The sequence below is a fragment of the Leuciscus leuciscus genome (assembly GCF_965113295.1).
Source record: "Leuciscus leuciscus genome assembly, chromosome: 25".
Taxonomy (NCBI): Eukaryota; Metazoa; Chordata; class Actinopteri; order Cypriniformes; family Leuciscidae; genus Leuciscus; species Leuciscus leuciscus.
The window spans coordinates 15,069,156-15,088,232 of record NC_138724.1 but is presented as its reverse complement, the minus strand read 5'-3'; the positions used below and the strand labels follow the sequence as shown (position 1 = coordinate 15,088,232).

The 19,077-nt window shown below is 37.5% G+C and overlaps 1 protein-coding gene across 2 annotated transcripts in view; it reads right to left on the bottom strand.

The window, feature by feature from the left end:
- Window positions 1-19,077, bottom strand: part of roraa (RAR-related orphan receptor A, paralog a) — a 302,985-nt gene that overhangs the window by 79,992 nt on the left and 203,916 nt on the right. For both annotated transcript variants that reach the window (XM_082159839.1, XM_082159838.1), the window contains exon 2: window positions 15,602-15,631. In XM_082159839.1, coding sequence (XP_082015965.1) covers window positions 15,602-15,631 — 30 coding nt within the window. The remainder of the gene's footprint in view (window positions 1-15,601; window positions 15,632-19,077) is intronic.

Sequence of the window (19,077 nt, the reverse complement as noted above, 5' to 3'; positions counted from 1 at the left end):
TCTCAGAGCACAAACTCAGCTCATTTATTAGGATTTACATTGTCCTGCAACTTACCCTCCAACTAAAACACCATTATATTCCCGCAAGATACCGTAGCTGTGGGAGAGGCTTTTCTCCTCAAGATTGAGGGAGTTCTTGAGGCTACGATACTCCTTGAGTTTGGCCCTTTCGGTAGGCCCAAAACAACAGTCTTTTTCTTTCTCCCCGTCCATTTTTAAGCTTCTGGTCAGAGGGCTCTCAGCTTTTCTCTTTACTGTTGACTTATGAGTTAGCCAGGGATGTTTGGGAGCTATTTATCACGGGCCTGGCTCGTCCTGCACCCTCACACATTAGTAATGTTCTCCACCGAGGAGTAGGCCTGTCACAGCTCTCTTCCCCCGGAACCTTTGAACAAGGTAGGTCACGGCGAGGCCTCGTGCATGCCCCACTTTTAGTATTTCACGGCACCTTTAAATTCGCCCAGGCCCGGTGCGGACAGAGACGTCCTAGGGGCATCGGGGGTACTGAGTGATGCTCTTGCGACTTGAAACGGAAGAAGCGACAGATCTTTTCTTCCATATTGTGACGTACAACCAGGGCCGGCGCTAGCCATTTGGGTGCCCTAAGCACAAATGCTTGGTGGTGCCCCCCCCCCCCACCCACCCACCAAGGGAATAACAACCATTCAGAATTTCTTAGTTAGGTTCTCTTTACTTCCAAAATAACTGCTGCAAATAAATAATTTTACATTAACAATGGCACCAAACATGAAAAGAAATAAATAATATAAAGGTTAAAATTATAAATACCAAATACCACCACAATTACTAAAAACACAGATTTGGAACTGAACAATGTAAACACAGAAAGTTAAAAGTGCAAAGGTCAGGCACAATATAATAATTCTGTACATAATTTGACAACTCTGTGAATATGAAAATATACAAACACTGAGATTGTGGGGGGTTTTTTTCTTCTAATTGCAGTTTCAAAGTAAAAAAAAAAGAAAAAAAAAAGATTTTAGCCATGCAGGGCTAAAGCCCCGGATCTTTTGCACTACTATAGCGACGCCCCTGGACATGCATACGCATAGGCGTAATTTGCGGGTAGGACATGTCCCCACCACTTTTGAAACATCTCGCGGCACGAATGTACCAATACAAACAAACAAAACATCTCCAGTTAACCAGCAGAGCATTCATTTCATTCGTTTTTTAAATAAGAGTCGATCTAGCGCTGAAATGTGTTGTTTTTTTAAATCAACTGATCAAAGTGCTCGTTGCCGAGCGATCAGTGGCGCGGATACTATGTTTGTTTCTGGCTCGCGCACAGCCTTCACTCAGACGCGCGTTTCAATCCGTTGTGGAGAGACTCTCTATTCGCTCCGGTACAATTAGAAAACAAAAAGCACAAAAAGTGTCCCTGCCTGATATACAACCACTAAAAAACATAATCGGTTTTGATGAGAAAAAAAAAAAAAAAAACTATATGAGTGCGGATTAGAACTCAGAACCTCTGACACGCTTGGCAAAAATTCTACCACTGGACCACTTAAATACACACATAATTTTCGTCGGATCAACATATAATAGGCCTCATTGAACGACCACTTAAACCCAATATTAACATGCTTTAGACATATTTTATTTGTTATTTATACTAGTACCCTATTGTGATGATTTTTCACGACCCAGATTTTTTGGTGCCCCCCCAAGCACGCCGGCCCTGCGTACAACTGAGTGTAGTGGATTACTGAAAAAAGAAAAAAATGCAGGACGGGACTTGCTTCAATCTATCTTGTTTGGATGTTGAGATGTGGATGCGGCTATCAAGTCCTGCATACATCACCTGAAAGAAGTCTGTCATTTTTACTGGAAGTTTCAGTAATGACATTTTGGTTAAACATTACTAGGTCAAAAGAATGGTAAAAAAAAACTTTACAATAAGGTTTACTTAGTTAAAAGTAGTTAAAGGATTAGCTAACAATGAGCAATATTTTTTTTATGTACAGTGTTATTAATCTTTGTTAATGGTAGTTAATACAATTACAACTGTTCACTGTTAGTTAAGGTTAGCGCAGATCCATTAAATAATATAAATGATCCAAGTTTCACTATTAACTAGTTGCTTATTAGCATGCATATTACTAGGATATTGGCTGTTTATTAGTACTTATAAAGCACATATTAATGCCTTATTCTACATGACAATTTTCATTAATCCTTTCCAATACCTAAACTTAACAAATACCTTACTAACTATTAATAAGCAGTAATTAAGATTTTATTGAGGTAAAAGTTAATGGTTAATAGTGAGAATTAGACCCTAATCTAAAGTGTGACCATACTAACTATACAAATTTTATTTTAATAATAAATTAGTAAATGGCGAAATTATCATGAACTAAGGTTAATAAAGGTGATACTATTTTAATAGTCCACTTTAGACATACTACTAACCATAAGTAACTTTGCAACTACACTAGAGTATTGGTAGACGTCTGCTTGATTTTGATGTTTCAACAGAAATTCTACTGACTATAAGTAACTTTGCAAGTACATGTCAACATATTCTACTAACCCTAACACCTAACCCTAACCTAACAGTCAGCTAATACTCTAATAAGAGTTAGTTGCAAAGTTACTTATAGTAATGTCTAAAGTAGACTGTCGAAATAAAGTGTAACCTTAATAAATGCTTCAGTAAACTAATGTTAACAAATGGAACCATATTTTAAAGTGTTACCAAACATATATAAAATGACACGATGCACAATGGATTTTTTTTCATAACAAAATCAATAACATGCATGTAGAAAATAGATAGGGTGGATTTTCATTTCATGCTGACATTCAAGCAATGCATTTCATTACGCGCATTACCTGGGAGTCGAACTTGAAATCTTGCCGCTTCTAGCGCAATGCTCTACCAATTGAGCTACAGGAACTCAAAAGACATCTCCTATAATAGGCAAACAAAGCGGCAACCTCATTGGAGGAATTTATAAAAAAATCCCCCAACCTTAAGACCACTTCTTATGTCTCTTCCTGTTTTCAGATTTGTCATTTTATTTTCTGTTTGGACGACAAATGCTGTTTGAAACCAAAACACAGGATTAAGGGATAAAGTTGCTGTGCGTCGACCTTGATTCAGTAATCCAGTACATTATTGGGTAAATGTACATTTGTCTCAGGAACACATCTCCTAGAGGAGTGTAATCTCTCTCCGTTACGACAGCTTCTTAACGCAACCCAAAATGTGATGAGCGCTTCTTTCTGCAAATCAATCTAACTTAAAACTCCTCCTGAGCTATTTGTAATCTGCGGGGCTAAGGAATGTAATATTAAAGGCCCTGTTCACAAATGAAACATTGATTTCTTGTCTTCTGTGAAACACAAAAGGGGATATTTAGCAGAATGTCCTGGCTGCTCTTTTCCATACACTGAAAGCTCCAAAAATCACATAAAAAGCACCATAATGACAGTCTGAATTATGTGTACTTATATTTAAACTTTTCTGAATTAATGCCGAATGGATTTGAGTGAGAAACCAACCAAAATGTGTCATTAAAAGCATTTCGATGAGATTTGAAAGTTACAGTACAGCAGAGTGGAAAATTATAGAATTTTCTATTTTGTTTGTAATGTTCCTTTAATATACCAAAAAAAAAAAAAAAAAAAAAACTATTAATTTTCGAGAACTATTCACTTTAAAGGGTTCTTTATGTCAAAAAGCTATACTGTTTTTCTGTGTTCGTCTGCAGTGTATATGGCAGGATGCAACCGATTTGTATTATGCAAGCAAAAATTAAAGAGGCGAGTTCTTTAATGACCATGTGGTGAAAAATGAAGTTGATCTTTGGAGCGAGTCCACCACATCATTAAGGAGTCTGCCACTTAATCAGAATGGATACAAAGCCGGCAAGGTGCTAAGTGCGCAGGTGGAGTCGCACTGACAACCGCTGATACATTAAAACGCAGTGAGAAAGAGGGAAGATGGTACAGGTAGAGGAGAAAAAAAGACCTGAAAAGGACAAACCAGCCAATGCGGCCAATGTTTTCCTTCCTCTGTATTAAAAGAATGGTTCACCCAAAAATGTACATTCTGTCGTCATTGCATACCTGTTTGACGTACTTTCTCTAAGAAACACACAGATCGAATAATGTGCCGGTCATTGCTTTCCATGCAATCACAAATAATGATATCTTTATCTTTCAATCCTCAAAAAGGATGTATAAAAACTATAAAAGTGCTCCATATGACTTATGTGCTATATTTTAAGTACTCTGAAGTCATGATAGCTTTGTTTTGGGTGAACTACCCATTTAACACAACTTTCATGAGGACCAAAAGATAAACACAGCTATAATCTCTCAGATACAGCTTCTGCAGTCTGTTCTTCTGCAGTTATGAAGTGGTTTTCCAATGGTTTCTAAAGTATCTATAATTTGAAAGACTGATGTCTTTGGAAACCCCAGTCTTTTGCATGGTTTATTCAACAAAATTACAAGTGAATAATTTAGAAACAGAAGTTTTACAAGGATAATTACAGTTCTCATTATTCCAGAGTGCATAATTGTCTCTGCACTTGTACAGTTATTGCCATTGTAACTCACATAATAAAGATGGTTTGTGAAGAGGCATAATTCTTAAGGTTCATCATAATATCCTTATTTCCACAGTTACTCAACTGAAGATTATGTATGTTTGGGATCGTAAGATTTTTAAAAAAAGTTTCTGAAAGTCTCTTACTCACCAAGGTGGAAGACAAATAAAACATTTCTTATAATTATCAATATTGAAAACAGTTGTGCTGCTTCATGTTTTTGTGAAAACAATAACACTTTTTTTTCAGGATTCTTTGATGAATAGAAATGTCAAAAGAACAGCATTTATTTGAAACAGAAATCTTTTGTAACATTATAAATATCTTTACTGTCACTTTTGATCAATTGAATGCATCCTTGCTGAATAAAAGTATTGTTTCAAATATAAATAAAAAAATTGGTCAGAATAAGCTGCGATGTGGACCAGGTCTTACGCCATTTAGTCAAAGCTCTGGCTGTGGGAGACTAGGTGTGTGTCTTCTGTGTATGTGTGCATGAATGTGTCTGCTTGCACGCACCAGACCGTAGAGGAAGCTAATGATGGCACAAGGACATTTCATCAGCACCATCTTAAACATCAGCAGTCAGCCTCCATCAGTGGCGTTCATATCTGCCGGAGCCAGATGACCTCCGTTTCTGTCCTGCCCCATGAATCAAAGCCCTCATTTCATGCTGACATGCTGCACTTGTCGGCCACTGGACGGCTGCGCGAGACAGAAAAGTGATGAGACATGGAGAAAGTGGGGAGTGACAGATAACCCGCTTTAGCTTGTACAAGGCCACTTCACCGAATGGCAAGGCAGGTGCACTATGGTGCCGCCCAAATGCCCACGCAGGCACGTGCCTGTCCACTGTCACTTGCTGCGGTCTGCAAAGTTGTAATCCACCTTAGCAGATGGAGCCCTGTATACAATCCACAACAACAAACACGCATTGTGGGCATGACACATGTCACTCGCCGTTGTTTTTCTAGGCTGACATCTCTTCACAACAAGGTCTTTCAGGTTCAGAGGGACTCACAAAGGGACAGCATGGCTGGAGAAGAGCTGACGAAGCTGAGGACGGCACAAAGCATGCCCACCACAGAGGGGAAGAGACAGATTATGTGACTACAAAGAAACTGAAGGGGGCCCAGTACCCATCCTTGAGTAACCCCTACTGTAACAACCCCACGCCAGACCCCAGCCTGGTCAAAAAGGACACAAAAGCAACCATCAAGTCAAACCTCTCTCATTTAGAGACCTTCAGCCAAAGAAGGTGATGGAAGAGCAAAAAAAGCCTTGCTTCAATTTATACAATTTACGCAAAAAAAGCCCATTCACTAAGGCCCATTTGCAATTCGGCAAAATGGCCGACCATAATGCTTTTGCTGAAAAATGACGTGCTGTCATTTTGTGGGGATGGAAGAAAAAGTATCTAGGGAGAGAGAAGAAAAGGATAAAAATCATGCTGTCCTGGTTTACGACAAATAGATGTCTCTATTGATTTCCTTTTTACTGAAGCGGCCCATCCTTCCCTGTTGTGAATATACTGACCTATTTCTGATAAAAAAAAAATGACAGGCTATTATGGATTAAGGCAAAGTGTCCAAAAAGAAAATATTCTTTCCATGGCACAAACAAATGGAAAAAAAGATGAAACATAATCTATTGTTAAAATTGGAGAGTGTCAATTTGAATGTGCTGCCTTTTTTTTTTCACCGAGTGTCTCTTGTTGTTTGAGGATGGAAAACTTTGGGTTTCTGAGGCATGCTGAGAGCGAAATCGCTTTGTCAGAAAGCATACTCCTGGGACGCTACGTCCATTCAAAACAGTCTCTCCTGACGAGCTTGTGTTCACTTCATTTACCAAGCACTTAGCCAACTGGCGTGACAAAAAACATACACCGTGGCATGCTGTGACCATAACTTCTCTTGATAGAAGCCATATAACAAATCTCTTCCATATGTCAGTCTTTACAAAACAAGATGTTGAAGGTCACGCCTTGGTGACTTGTTGCTTCTCGATCTCGTGTCACTCTTAAATCCTTTCAATACTATCCAGCCCTTCATCTGGAGCACATAACCAATCTTGACGAAATCATCATATCAATTTTTCCTCAGAGAGGCTGTATGCCAAATCAAGACAAGAAGATTAAATGTATTTCAACAAATAGGCTCTCCCATACAACTCTCATTTACGTTTTAGCTCTGCAACAGAAATATGTCAGACCACTGCTGGGATGCATTATTGGCTGTGTACAGCATGATTATGTTTAATAAATCCCTACAGCGTTAGATTATCCATAGGCGGCTCCCATCCAAGTTCCAGCAAACGACCTCTCTACAATGACAACTTATAAATAATGATTCATGAAATGCCATGAAACATCGAAGAAAAGGAAGTTGTGAAATCCATGTTTGATTAATCATTTGAATGTTCATTTACTGTTTATCGCATTTTCAATATTGGTTATCAATAAATGTTTATGCATTGCGCAGCTGTTTGTTAGGAAAGTCTGCATACTATGAAACGAGTGACTTTTCTACTTTTAAAAGCAAGTATTTGTTTAAAGTATGATTTTGCAACAAATTATGTGTTTAAGTGTCCTCAAACTGCATGACACTTTGATTTTTTGAATGGATGAACATATCATTGTGATTAAAGGAACAGTTACTTACTTTAAAAGGGGGAAAATATAATGGTAACATGGTTGACACACAACCTGGGGTCAAAACTTCAAGTCTTTCTAATAATACTGTACATTAGTTAACAGAGTTAATTGCATTGATGAATAATTTTCATAATAGTTGTCGCCAACGTCATTTTTTTCACAGATGACAACGAGACGAAAACTACAATGAAAATCTATCGATGTTTTCATCAATGAATAAGAATGAGAGGAAAATTGTAGGGAGGGATCCGGTGGGTTAATAGCATACCCTTGCTGCAACGTTTAACAATGTCAACATCTGTGAGAGAGAAAAGCAGACATATGGATAAATTTCACATTTGATGTTAAGGAACACAAGATCATTTGTGGAGCAACAATCTACAGGAAAACACAAAGAAATTAAAAAAACAATACAGGGCTCGACAGTAAGGGCTGCACGATGGCCTGGGACATTTGAAGGAATTGACAAAAAGTTTATCATGCATTTGCACGTGCTTTATCAATTTAATCAATAAAGCATTTTTTTTTATATATTTAAGCACAAGAAGACACGAAAGAGAGCTAAATTCGGGACGATTTCGTGAGAAGCGCGCACACAGAATGTGAACTCTCTGACTTCAGAGTGTTTTTAAGCTTTTAAAAATTAAGCGAGTGCTTAATTTTCGTGCTTGAAAAGACAAATATACACAAAAATATATCAAACTGCCCGTTTTGGCGAGTATCCTTTTAATAAACAGTCGGTATTCAGTGAAAGTAAACAGTTGGGAGAAAATTTGATGTGTATCATTTTATCCGTGCATTAGTTCTTAAAGTGACAGTAGCCTAAACCTGCTGCTGTCTGAGTCCTTAATTTGAATTCAAACAACAAAAAACAAAGAGAAAATCACTCACTGCAGTGAGTAGCTTAGTAACTTTAATAAGGATCTATACAAGGAAGACTATGCACTGTTTTTTACATCTGATCACTTTATTCAATTTCTGTAGGTAGTATTTCTCACCTGAATACTACTGTTAGACCTAACTCACAAACTTAAAGCACTGTTTATTTCATTTCGATATTTGTTCTATTGTATTGTGTTACTGATGAGATTATAGTTGACTAAATGTGTAGTAGATTTAGTCTACTAGATTCTTATGCTTTTTAGTTGACTAAAACTAGACTAAAACTAAATTACATTTTAGTCAAAAGACTATGACTAAAACTAAATCAAAATTTGCTGTCAAAATTAACAATGTGGATGAATGAATGAATGAATGAATGAATGAATGAATGAATGAATGAATGAATGAATGAATGAATGAATGAATGGGTTTTATTAGCAAATCTAAATCAAATTTTGTTTACTCTACATGTGTGTGCATGTAGAATACAATTTTATTTGTAGATTTGCTAATACACCAAAGTGAAACAGAAGAGGAAAAAAAGTAAATAATGATAAAAGAAAAAGACTTTAAAATGTTTTTAAAAATGAAAAAAAAATTAAGATGTTTAAAAAATGTAACAGCAAAACTTGGCATCAACTATTCATTGTAAGTCATTTGTATACATGCGAGGGACACAAGAGGAACCCGTATTGTAGAAAGACCCATTAATATTTCGGCGAGGTCGGCCATAATGTCTTAATCGTTTGATTGAGATTAGCATGGCTGGCTCTTTGTGACTCTCTCAGTGCTGGACGGGGCGGTAAACAAATGAACTGGCAAGGGTGAGGCCATGCTTCTCAATAAACACTGACACAGCCTGTCCTCGCTATGGAGACAGATAAGCCTTCTCTACAGCTCGCTCACTCAAATTCTCCCTCCTTTTTTCCAGACTCCATTCCAATCAATCTGTCTTTCCATCGCTTTCTCTCTCTCTCTGCCTTTCTTCACGTTTCCCACTCTCTTTCTCTCATTGGATCAATGCCTCTGCGTCCCTGTGGTCACGACTAACCTGTACGGGACTCAGACGGGCTCCACCACTACAGCTGTCGCTCTCTCTGTGCCGCCCTAAACAAGCAAATACTTCATTTGCTCAATACCTGTCATCCATGACTAACAGCATCATGGCAGAACAATGCGTTAGGAGAGAATAATTCTCGATAGAATAACAAACCATAGCGTAATACCGAGCCCATTTATCTTCTGTGCTTCATACCCGAAGCTTCTGACAACTTCAGAATATCACATAAATCTAGGCAGATTTCCATGTGCATGCTAGTAGATTGCATGTCTATTATTCGGTATTTGCCGGGAAATAAGACATACATACATATTTAAAGACCCCATGAATTCAAAAAATGAAGTTGTGTGGCTTTTTGTCCATGTGTGCTAACTTTGACATTATCCATGTGGTAATATACACCTGAAAGTTGATAAAAATTATTTTTTTGTGCATTTATTTCAAATCTACAGCCTCTTATCACTGTAAAGCTGATTTGAAACAATCTGTATTGTAAAAAGCGCTATATAAATAAAGGTGACTTGACTTTTTTTTCCTCTAGAAAAATGCATTAAAAACAGCGATGACTTATCCTGCACTTATGGGCGTGTCCAAATTTTTCTCCAATCAAATGTCCTCTAGAAAGTCCTTTTCCCAGTACCACCTGCCTCTAACTAGCAATGACAAGTAGCAAATTATATTTCATAACTGCGATTTGAGAGGACCTTCGATATCATCTCATCTCAACTTCCTTTTTTCAATAGGAAATAAGTTGACGCAATAAAGAAAGAGACTGTGAGTACCTTTTAACTAAAGCATTTGCAGGTTGATTTCACAGTGTAAACAGTGTGTCTCTGTGGTGTTTTAAAAACATTGCCGTTTGTTCGAATATCCCGACCAGCTTAGCATAGCAACACTGGCTCAGGCAGTGGAATGAGTTTGGGGCAGGACTAGTTGTTTGTTTAACCAATAGCAGACAAGAGGAGTGTTCAGGAAACCTGTTTAAAAACAATCATTTTTGCAATTGCATTTGTTGATGCAAATGGCACAGAAATGACACACTTCAGCTTTAAACCTGAGGTAGCCATACATGCAAACATGCTGTTTAGCTGCAAAAGAGCTGCTATCTGTTACTGAGAAACACAATGCTAGATTCATGGCCTTAATCATTTTGCTGATCTGTTTTTTTTTGTTTTGTTTTTTTTTGTTTTTTTCTCAAGGTGCAGCGACTTGGCGAGACAGACGTTTTCTCTGGCCAGGGATCAGCCCTGTGATATGAGAGCTGACACACACACACACACACACACACACACACACACACACACACACACACACACACACACACCTACAGGCAAACATACATACGCAAATAAAAGATTAAATCCTAGTCAACTGCCTGCAATCACCGAGTGCATCTTATCAACATGTCGCGTCCTAGACAGGTTACAACAACACCAGCTCATCTCTGGACTCTACTGCAGTCAAAATACGAATCACATTCTACCAGTGCGTAATTATATGGATATATCCATATATGGATGTGGGAATAATTAGCAATGTCAATTTTCAGAAGTTTAGCAGTACCGCTGTTGCAAACATGAATCACACCTCAAAACATGCGCTTGTTGAGGAAAGGTGATCTATTACTTCTCTATGCAGCCAGATTTACAATTTTCAATTAACACAATAAAACAAGTGATTTTTTTTATATCAAAAACTTGAGGGTGGACTATTAGGACAGTAACAAACCACCTAGTAAAATCCTAGAAACTACATAACATTTTATATATATATATATATATATATATATATTGTTTCAACTTAAAAAAAGTAAATATTCGTGCTGCCTTCAGATTGTAAGTTAAGTCAACTTGAAATGTGAAATTTTACTAAGCGACAACTTGGATACACTGAAAAAAAATTTGTGTTGAATTTACTAAAAAAAAATTATCGTAAGTGGTTGCACACAACTGATTTTAGCTACATTTAAACAAATGCATTAAGTTGAACTTAATAAATTTTAGTTCAACTTAATGCATTTGTTTAAATGTAGCTAAAATCAATTGTGTGCAACCACATACGATACAAATTTTTAGTAAATTCAACGAATCATTTTTTTCAGTGTATTTAATTTGACTAAACTTAAATTTTTCAGAACTCAGAACAAACACTCTAAGGTAAATTGTTTTTTTTTTTTTTTTTTTTTTTTTTTTTGTGTACCCATAAAAACCCAAGAAACTGCATAGCCACATTTGAAAAACGCCATCTTAGCAAACCACAGAGTTCCCCACAGGAAAACACTAATATTTTCTTCTACATAGGCTATAAGTTAATTCCTGTCTGGAAAGCTTGAACAAAAGAATTGGCCTTGAAAACGAGTAATTTTGTACTAAAAGTCCAATTGAACTTTTATAGGACGATATTTTCTTTCTATCATTTATTTAAATTCCTTGGAACACCCCGTTCTTAACAGGAGACATCTAAGTACTTAATTCCTGTCTGGTGTTGTGTTTTTCCTCTCAAAGAGCTATTAAACAGCACTGTTTATCTAAGGAAAAGAGTCTGTTGCCAGAACGAACCACATGGCCTCGCAGTAGCACTATATAAAAAGGCCGGCCATAAAAATGTCAAGTTCAAACGTAAAGAAAACCATACTTGAAACTGTGCAGTAAAACAGAGCCTGTCGGGAAAGTTTCACAGTCAGTGTTTACGCCACATTCTCAAATGACTTGAGAGTGTCTGAGAGTGTCTATTCCAGTCATACAAATGACGACTAAAACAAATGTGAAACTTTACAATGTGAAAAAGTGAAATTTGCACTTCTCACATAGTGAGAAAACTGCATCCGTTTCTGTTTTAAAAGTATAACTTTTTATACATTATTTTGCCCTTTAATTAAAAGGAAATGAAATGGGGGATGGACTTGAACTTGTTTGCTAACTGCTAGGCCACTGTTCAGAAAAAAGTAGAATTTCTTTGTATTTTACAAATGCAGAAATGCTGTATTCACTTAATAATGGTAAACAAATATATTGGCCAGGCCGTTTAATCAATGATTTTCCGCATCACTTCAGTCGATAATTGTACTAGACTGGGTGATTGTAGATACATTTTTTTTCAATTAGCCAATTAATAGTTGAAAATAGTTTCAAAAGTTTGCATGTAGTTTTGAAAGTGTATTTATTTATTTAGCAAAATTGTGTAACAATGCTCATTCGTCATGATTAAGCTGTATTATTTATATTTGTACATTATTTGTACACAATAAAACATTTTTTTTTTTTAATTTAAAATACAACCAATTATTCTATGTACTTAATTGAAGTGAAATTTGACCTGAATGTTCGTTTTTCCAACATTGAATGTTCGTTTATACATTGGCTTTGTCTCTGTGGCACTTCAGAATAACATTGGGTTGGTCAGAGAGGCGGCCGGTGGGTCGTAAAGAGGAGAACTGAAGTATCTGTTCTCTTCGAGAAAGTGCTCAGGCTTATTAAAGGCTGAACGTGCAGCCAGGGGAGGCCGAGAGGGAGCGGGAAAGTGCCTGCTAGCCAACAGCTGCCCTGTAATTTATATTGATGAGGGGACCGGTGGGCTGCTTCCACGGTTTTGATCATCCAGGCAAGAGTGGAGAGATGAGGCTGATGAGTCTGTGTGATGTGTGTGTGGGAAGATGAGAGTTTGCAAAGAGTGTGTGTGGTTGAGACTGCAGGGTTACTGCTGCTGCGGGTTGTTGTTTTCTGCAAGTCAAAACAGGTAAGAAGAATACTATTTTTATAGAAACAGTAATGCCAAGTGTTGTTATGAACACAATCAAAATACCAAAAAAATACATTAAGATTAAAAACAACCAAAACTTTTTGTAGACATGAAAAATGGTAGAAATGAACATGTGAAATAATTTAAATAAAGGTATAGTTAAATGTTTTTACTCACATTACACCATAAAGACTGAAATTCACTACACAACTTAAATTCTGAACAGATTTTAAAACACTAGGCCTCATACATTCGCCGACTGAGAAAAACTGGGCATCATACACTACTAAATAACAACAGACTTTCAATACCATCCCGAACACAACAATCCCATGACACATGACAAATGAAAACAACAAGTTCTCTAAAATAGGCCCAAAACATGTTTGATATAATCTGAATACATATAATCATAGTCTGAAGTCTGTGGCCATCATAAACTATGCAAATTTTTCATCTTTAGATTGACTTTTCGAAACTAGTGTTGACTCCACTAGAATGCAAATCGAAAAGAATTTTAGTACATTGTTGTCGTAAAAACAATAGCATATTTCTAATTACCATATTTGTGCTGGTTTTCTTTGTTATTAGGCTAGTTTGGGTTAGTTTGGATTGGTCATTGGGCTGTCTCACAGACATGGCAGCCCTGGATTGGGGGAAATGTGTGTAAATGTAATGTTTAGTTGTTATAGCCTTGGGTGTGTGTGTTTGCATGTGCATATGAGCATGGGTAAGAGCACATTCCAGTTCAGTTGCTTCCATGAATGCATTATGGCTGCATATGCAGTCTATTCAATTGCAAAACGCACATTTGCACAACCCCCAGCCAACACACACATCCTGTGAATTCTCTATCCAATCTCAGCTGATCCCTTCAGTTAAGTCAGCATGAACACCATTTTAGTTTATCCAATACGGTACATTTTCATGTGCAACAGGAAATTCAATGATATGTTGACATTAAAAAGCAAAATAGGTTAATTTAGCTAGTATGGACCAATCATTTTTTAACATGTATCAATGAGGTTGCTAGGGCATTGCTAGGTGGTTGCTAGGGTGTCCTGAGAGGTTCCTTATTACTACTGAAAGCAATTAGGGTCAAGTTTGATTTCATAACTAAAATCGGCCAATTCCTTAGCATGAATTATGCTGAGCGATACACATGCTAATTACTTTCGTAACTTGCAAGACCCTTTCTCAACACAATGTATTTTTTTTTAACCCTTTCTTTGTCAAACAGTGCCCTCTGACCCTTCCCACCAGCCTTAACATGTCATCTTCACACTTCATTCTCTTCTTCTTTCTCTCTAACTGCCTCTCTCACTCTCTCTGACACGCGTCATTAGCATTTCTTTCATTGAGATTAAATAGTGAAGTCCGGTCCGTGGCTTTGAACCCTCTCACTTGAAACGTTCTTTGATTTCACTTCCTTCTGTTAAGGAGAAGTGATCAGCACCATAATTAAGATAGCAGTAGGGCCCTGGAAGAAAGGATGAAAGATCAACCTTTGTGCTGGATGAATGGAGAAGACAGCTACAACTGGATATTTCTACAGCCTTTCAACAAGTCAAGTGAACGTAGACAGATGAAAGGATGGAAGTATTTTTATGAAAAATGACAAGATGAGCTTTCATTAGCTAGATTTACTGCTGACTAGAATGCAAAACAAATACAGCCTCTCAGAAATTGGTCAATGCTAACTAGCTAGCAAAGCTAATGACACTTCTAGCTTAACTACTGTTTTCAGTAGTGAATCTTTGTCAAAATAGTGTTGATTTTCCAGTATCAAATACTTGAAAAGTAGCAGCTGGTGTAAAAAAATGTGACATTATTATAAGCTTGACAAGTTGAACTATTTTAAATTATGAGTAGCTTGACAAGCTACAGTTTTAAAGTAGCTTCCCCAGCACTAAAGAAATGTATTCAAAAAATCAGCTTTTAACATCTCTTCAGAAGCTCAGGTGTGAAATTGAACCGAACTGCAAACACAACAAAACTTGAAACGAAGATCAAGTCACTGATATACTTAATCTAATGCACAGAGTCCCAAAAGGTCACATATGCAACCTGTCAGAGATTCTACAGCCTTCCCTCCAGAGCTGATCCATATCTCTCTCAGAGACTTATCAAAAGGAACGTCTTTAACCTCACTCGCTAAGGTCACGCACAAAACGCATCCTTGTTTTCAAAGAGCAAGCAGAGTAGATAATACAGCACCTTCTCCTTCAGAAGAAAATCACATGATTCCTATGAGGGATTCAGATTTCTTAAATTAATAATAGCAGACAAGCTTTCTTTTTTTATACAGTGAAAATATAACTGAGAAACAGCTTTAGAAACAGCACCAATATTGCTGACCACACACACACACAAGCGCGTTTATACACACACACACACACACACACACACACACACACACACACACACACACACGCGCACGCGCACACACACACACACACACACACACACACACACACACACACACACACACGAGGATACTTGGAGAAGAAAAACACAACTAAATAAAACTTATGTTTATATAGCCTTCAAACATGCAATAAAAAGAGTAATCAAATGAAAATGACCAATAATATTAAAATTAAGTATTAAAATAAATTTTAACATTAAAATAATTTAATTAAACTTAATAAACATTTAATTAAAAGAAAAATTATTACTTACAAGTGTGTGTCTTCTTTGTTACTGAAATACCTGCAAAAGATTAAAAAAACAAAAAAAACAATATTACTTTTTTTTCATTATTTCAAATAAACAGTGTGCAAACATACATTTTTGTACAGCTGAAAGCAATGTAAATTACAGAGAAAGCGGACAGCATATTGGAACGGAGATGCTGTAAGCCATGACATTGACCGAGAGCCAAAAGCTAGCTTTGACTGTGTTAATGCTTCTTAGCACTGCCACAGGCTGTGTCTAAGCAAGGTCAGGCAGGTCAGTATGTTGCCGTCACACGGGCCGGGCAGTTGCCTTGCTGTCATAGTTGACCTCCACGCAATGGAAATTAACAGGAAATCACATACAGAATGCTAAACAGATCTGTGAATATGTTCATGTCTGTTGGTGTAGCCCGGAAGCACCGAGTGCATCTTTATGTCTGACCTTATAAAGCATGACTAATGCCACAGAGGCACGGATGGATGTGTGTGCATGTTGCTGAAACAGAGGGTCCCATGTGGACCGAGCGTGCTCATGCTCTATGGGCTACAGCAGACTAATAGATCCCACTTGTCATGCGGAAGCAATGGCTAATTTTTCTACAGCTTGCATTTGAAACTCAAGGGACGTCGAGCTGACATGATTCAGTAATTCCACAGAAAATAAAAAGAGCTCTGGCCGGCGATAACGATGCTTCAGATCTTTTTTTGAGGGAAGGGGGAATACAAGTCAAAGACAGTAAAGCAAATGAGCAGGCACACGTGCACACAGATGCACCTGAGGACACGCCAGCAAAAACACAGAAAGGACCCAGAAGCGAAACTTAAGGCACTCCTGTAAAGCTTCACAGATCAACAATGCTATCACTGGAAGCACATTGTCCAACAACAACATTACACAAAGAAACAAACAAGCAATATTCCTCTTGTAAGTTACACCTGCAATCAAATCACAAAGCACTCAGCATGTGGGTAAATGGCAATTACCAAAATATGACGTCAAGCTGTGGCCAATAGCAACATTGTGCTGAACACAAAGGTCTCATTCTAGGAGCCAGTGTAACTGAAAATATTAAAGGCATAATTCAACCACATCAATACTTTAATACTCATCCTCATATTGTTCCAAACCCATTAATTGTAACTGCACAGAAAAAAAAAAGTGACCTAAGTTTCATCTTTTGTGATTCACTGAAGAAAGTCATACAGGTTTGGAACGATATGAGGGTGAGTAAATTATTATTTAAATTTAGTTTAGAGAACTATCCCTTTAAGGAAACATTTCTAGTCTAATGGTGTGAAACACCAGGGAGGGTCCAAGGGAATAAGCCATTTATCCAATCCATGTGATTTGGACCAGTTTCTTTCCTGGCGAGCTCTCGATTTTTACAAATGAAATAACTGTCCAGTAACTGTCATGGTTAAAACTCTGGCTGGAAAAGGGAAGGGTCATTGATATCGGCCCATTTATTCACTACAGAATAGTATTTTGGTTTAGTTTGGTTTAGAGGATTCATAACATTCAATCTTTTAAGAGTGGACGACAGGTTTCAGTAATTTGAAAATAGCTAAACTAGACTATATATTTTCAAGTTCAAAGCAACATGCCTGTAAAATTCAACATTCAAAAATGAATAGTCTTTACATATCCTAAAGACAACACTCTCCCAAAATATCTTCTTTTGTACTCTACAAAAGAGATAAAGTTATAAAGGTTTTAGAAAAGCTGCATTACTTACAACAGGAGCCTAAAATAGCCATTTAACGCCTTAAAAAGTATAGTACAGCTTAGATGACATTAAGCCTTTCAGAGATAACTTTGTGAACGTGCTTGCAAAAGCATACCTGAGGAATAACCACAAAACCACACAAAACTGAGGGGAAAAAAACATATATTCTATCACCATGCATTCTATCATACAGCATGAAACAAAACAGGTTGCGGTCTGTAGTTATCAGATACCTCATGAACTTTGCTAAGAAGAATGTGAGGACACGTCAGTCTTTGATCCAACTTCTGTCACTATCACTCATTCTTGCCCTGTCCTCCCTCTCTATCTCTCCCTCTCTCTCCATGTGATTCCCATCCTTATTCTGTAGAACTATCAGCTATCTGTCTCTGATCCTTCCCAAACCACAACAGCTATTCTGTCAATGTCACTTACAGATATGAAAACCAATCTTAACACAAAAAAATGTACTTGCTCGGAAATCATTACTGTCAAAAAGAGGACGCTAGGCTCGGTCAGAAAAATGGCCTGTTGCTAGGAGAGAGAGGGGAGGGGTGGGGAGTGAGCCCACTTCCTCCTCTAGGTGTCATTGGGAGGGCTATGATTGGAGGGTGCAAGGGGAAGGGGCCAGGGAACCAATGGGTGAACAGAGTTTGGAGCTGGAGGGGGTCTGGGTCCAGGCCCTGACACCAGTGAAGCCTGCCAGGTTATGTCTACTCCACTGGAAGATGGGGTGATGGGTCGGTTTGGAGGTGAATCCATCCTTGACAGATGGAAAAAGCATGTCCGGCCTTCTTCAAAGGACGGTATCATGATTGCGGTCAAAAAGTGCTGTGAAATTCAGAAATTCTACTGGAGGACAGTATACAAAAGATACGATAGATAGACTGATAGATAGAATGATATAGAACATTGTAACGCTAAAAAGAGAATGACAGAACGATAGAAAAAGAACAATAGAGTGATAAAAAGATAGAATGTTAGAAGGATGGATAGATAGAATGATATAGAACAGATAAGAAGACAAACAGATAAGAAGAATGGATGTAGGAAATGGTGGATAGAGGGGGAAAAAAACATTGGATGAATGGATGATAAAACAATGACAGATGCAACATGATTTGCCAAAACATATTGTACCATTCTCATAGTACATGCACACAGAACAATGGTTTCAGATGTGACACTGGCTCTGACATAAAAAAAAAAATGCTTGTTATCTTTTGTGGACATGAAAGGTTAAAGACTTACTCATGATAATTTCCACTGTTTGCATCAGCCAAGCAAAAGGTCATCTTTCCGGATGTCTACAGGTAAGTCATACAAAACTGATATAATCTAGACATTATTTTGTGTGCATACAGTTATTTATTATTAAACCATTCAAAAAGACGTAACCCATGCCATTTTTAACAATAAAAACAGAATTTCACAATCATTATATATTACTGTTCATAAAAACTGCCAGGGACAAACAATGTGGATAAGAAGGTTCAGGGTATTTCCTGGAAAATATTCTAAGCATGTCCACGGCCATAATTCATTGCTTTCTTCCTCTTGTAGATTCCATATGCCGAGCACACTGATGACTGTTTGAAGTTAACCTTTAGCACATCTGCCACAGAAGGCCAAGCAGTCCACATTCCTTGCCAGGTAAAGCCGTCTGTATTGCAGATGGGAAAAACACGGTGACAGTGTCACGCTGATCTGGGACAGCTTCTCCTGGTGAAACCGTGTCATGCTCATGTTTAAG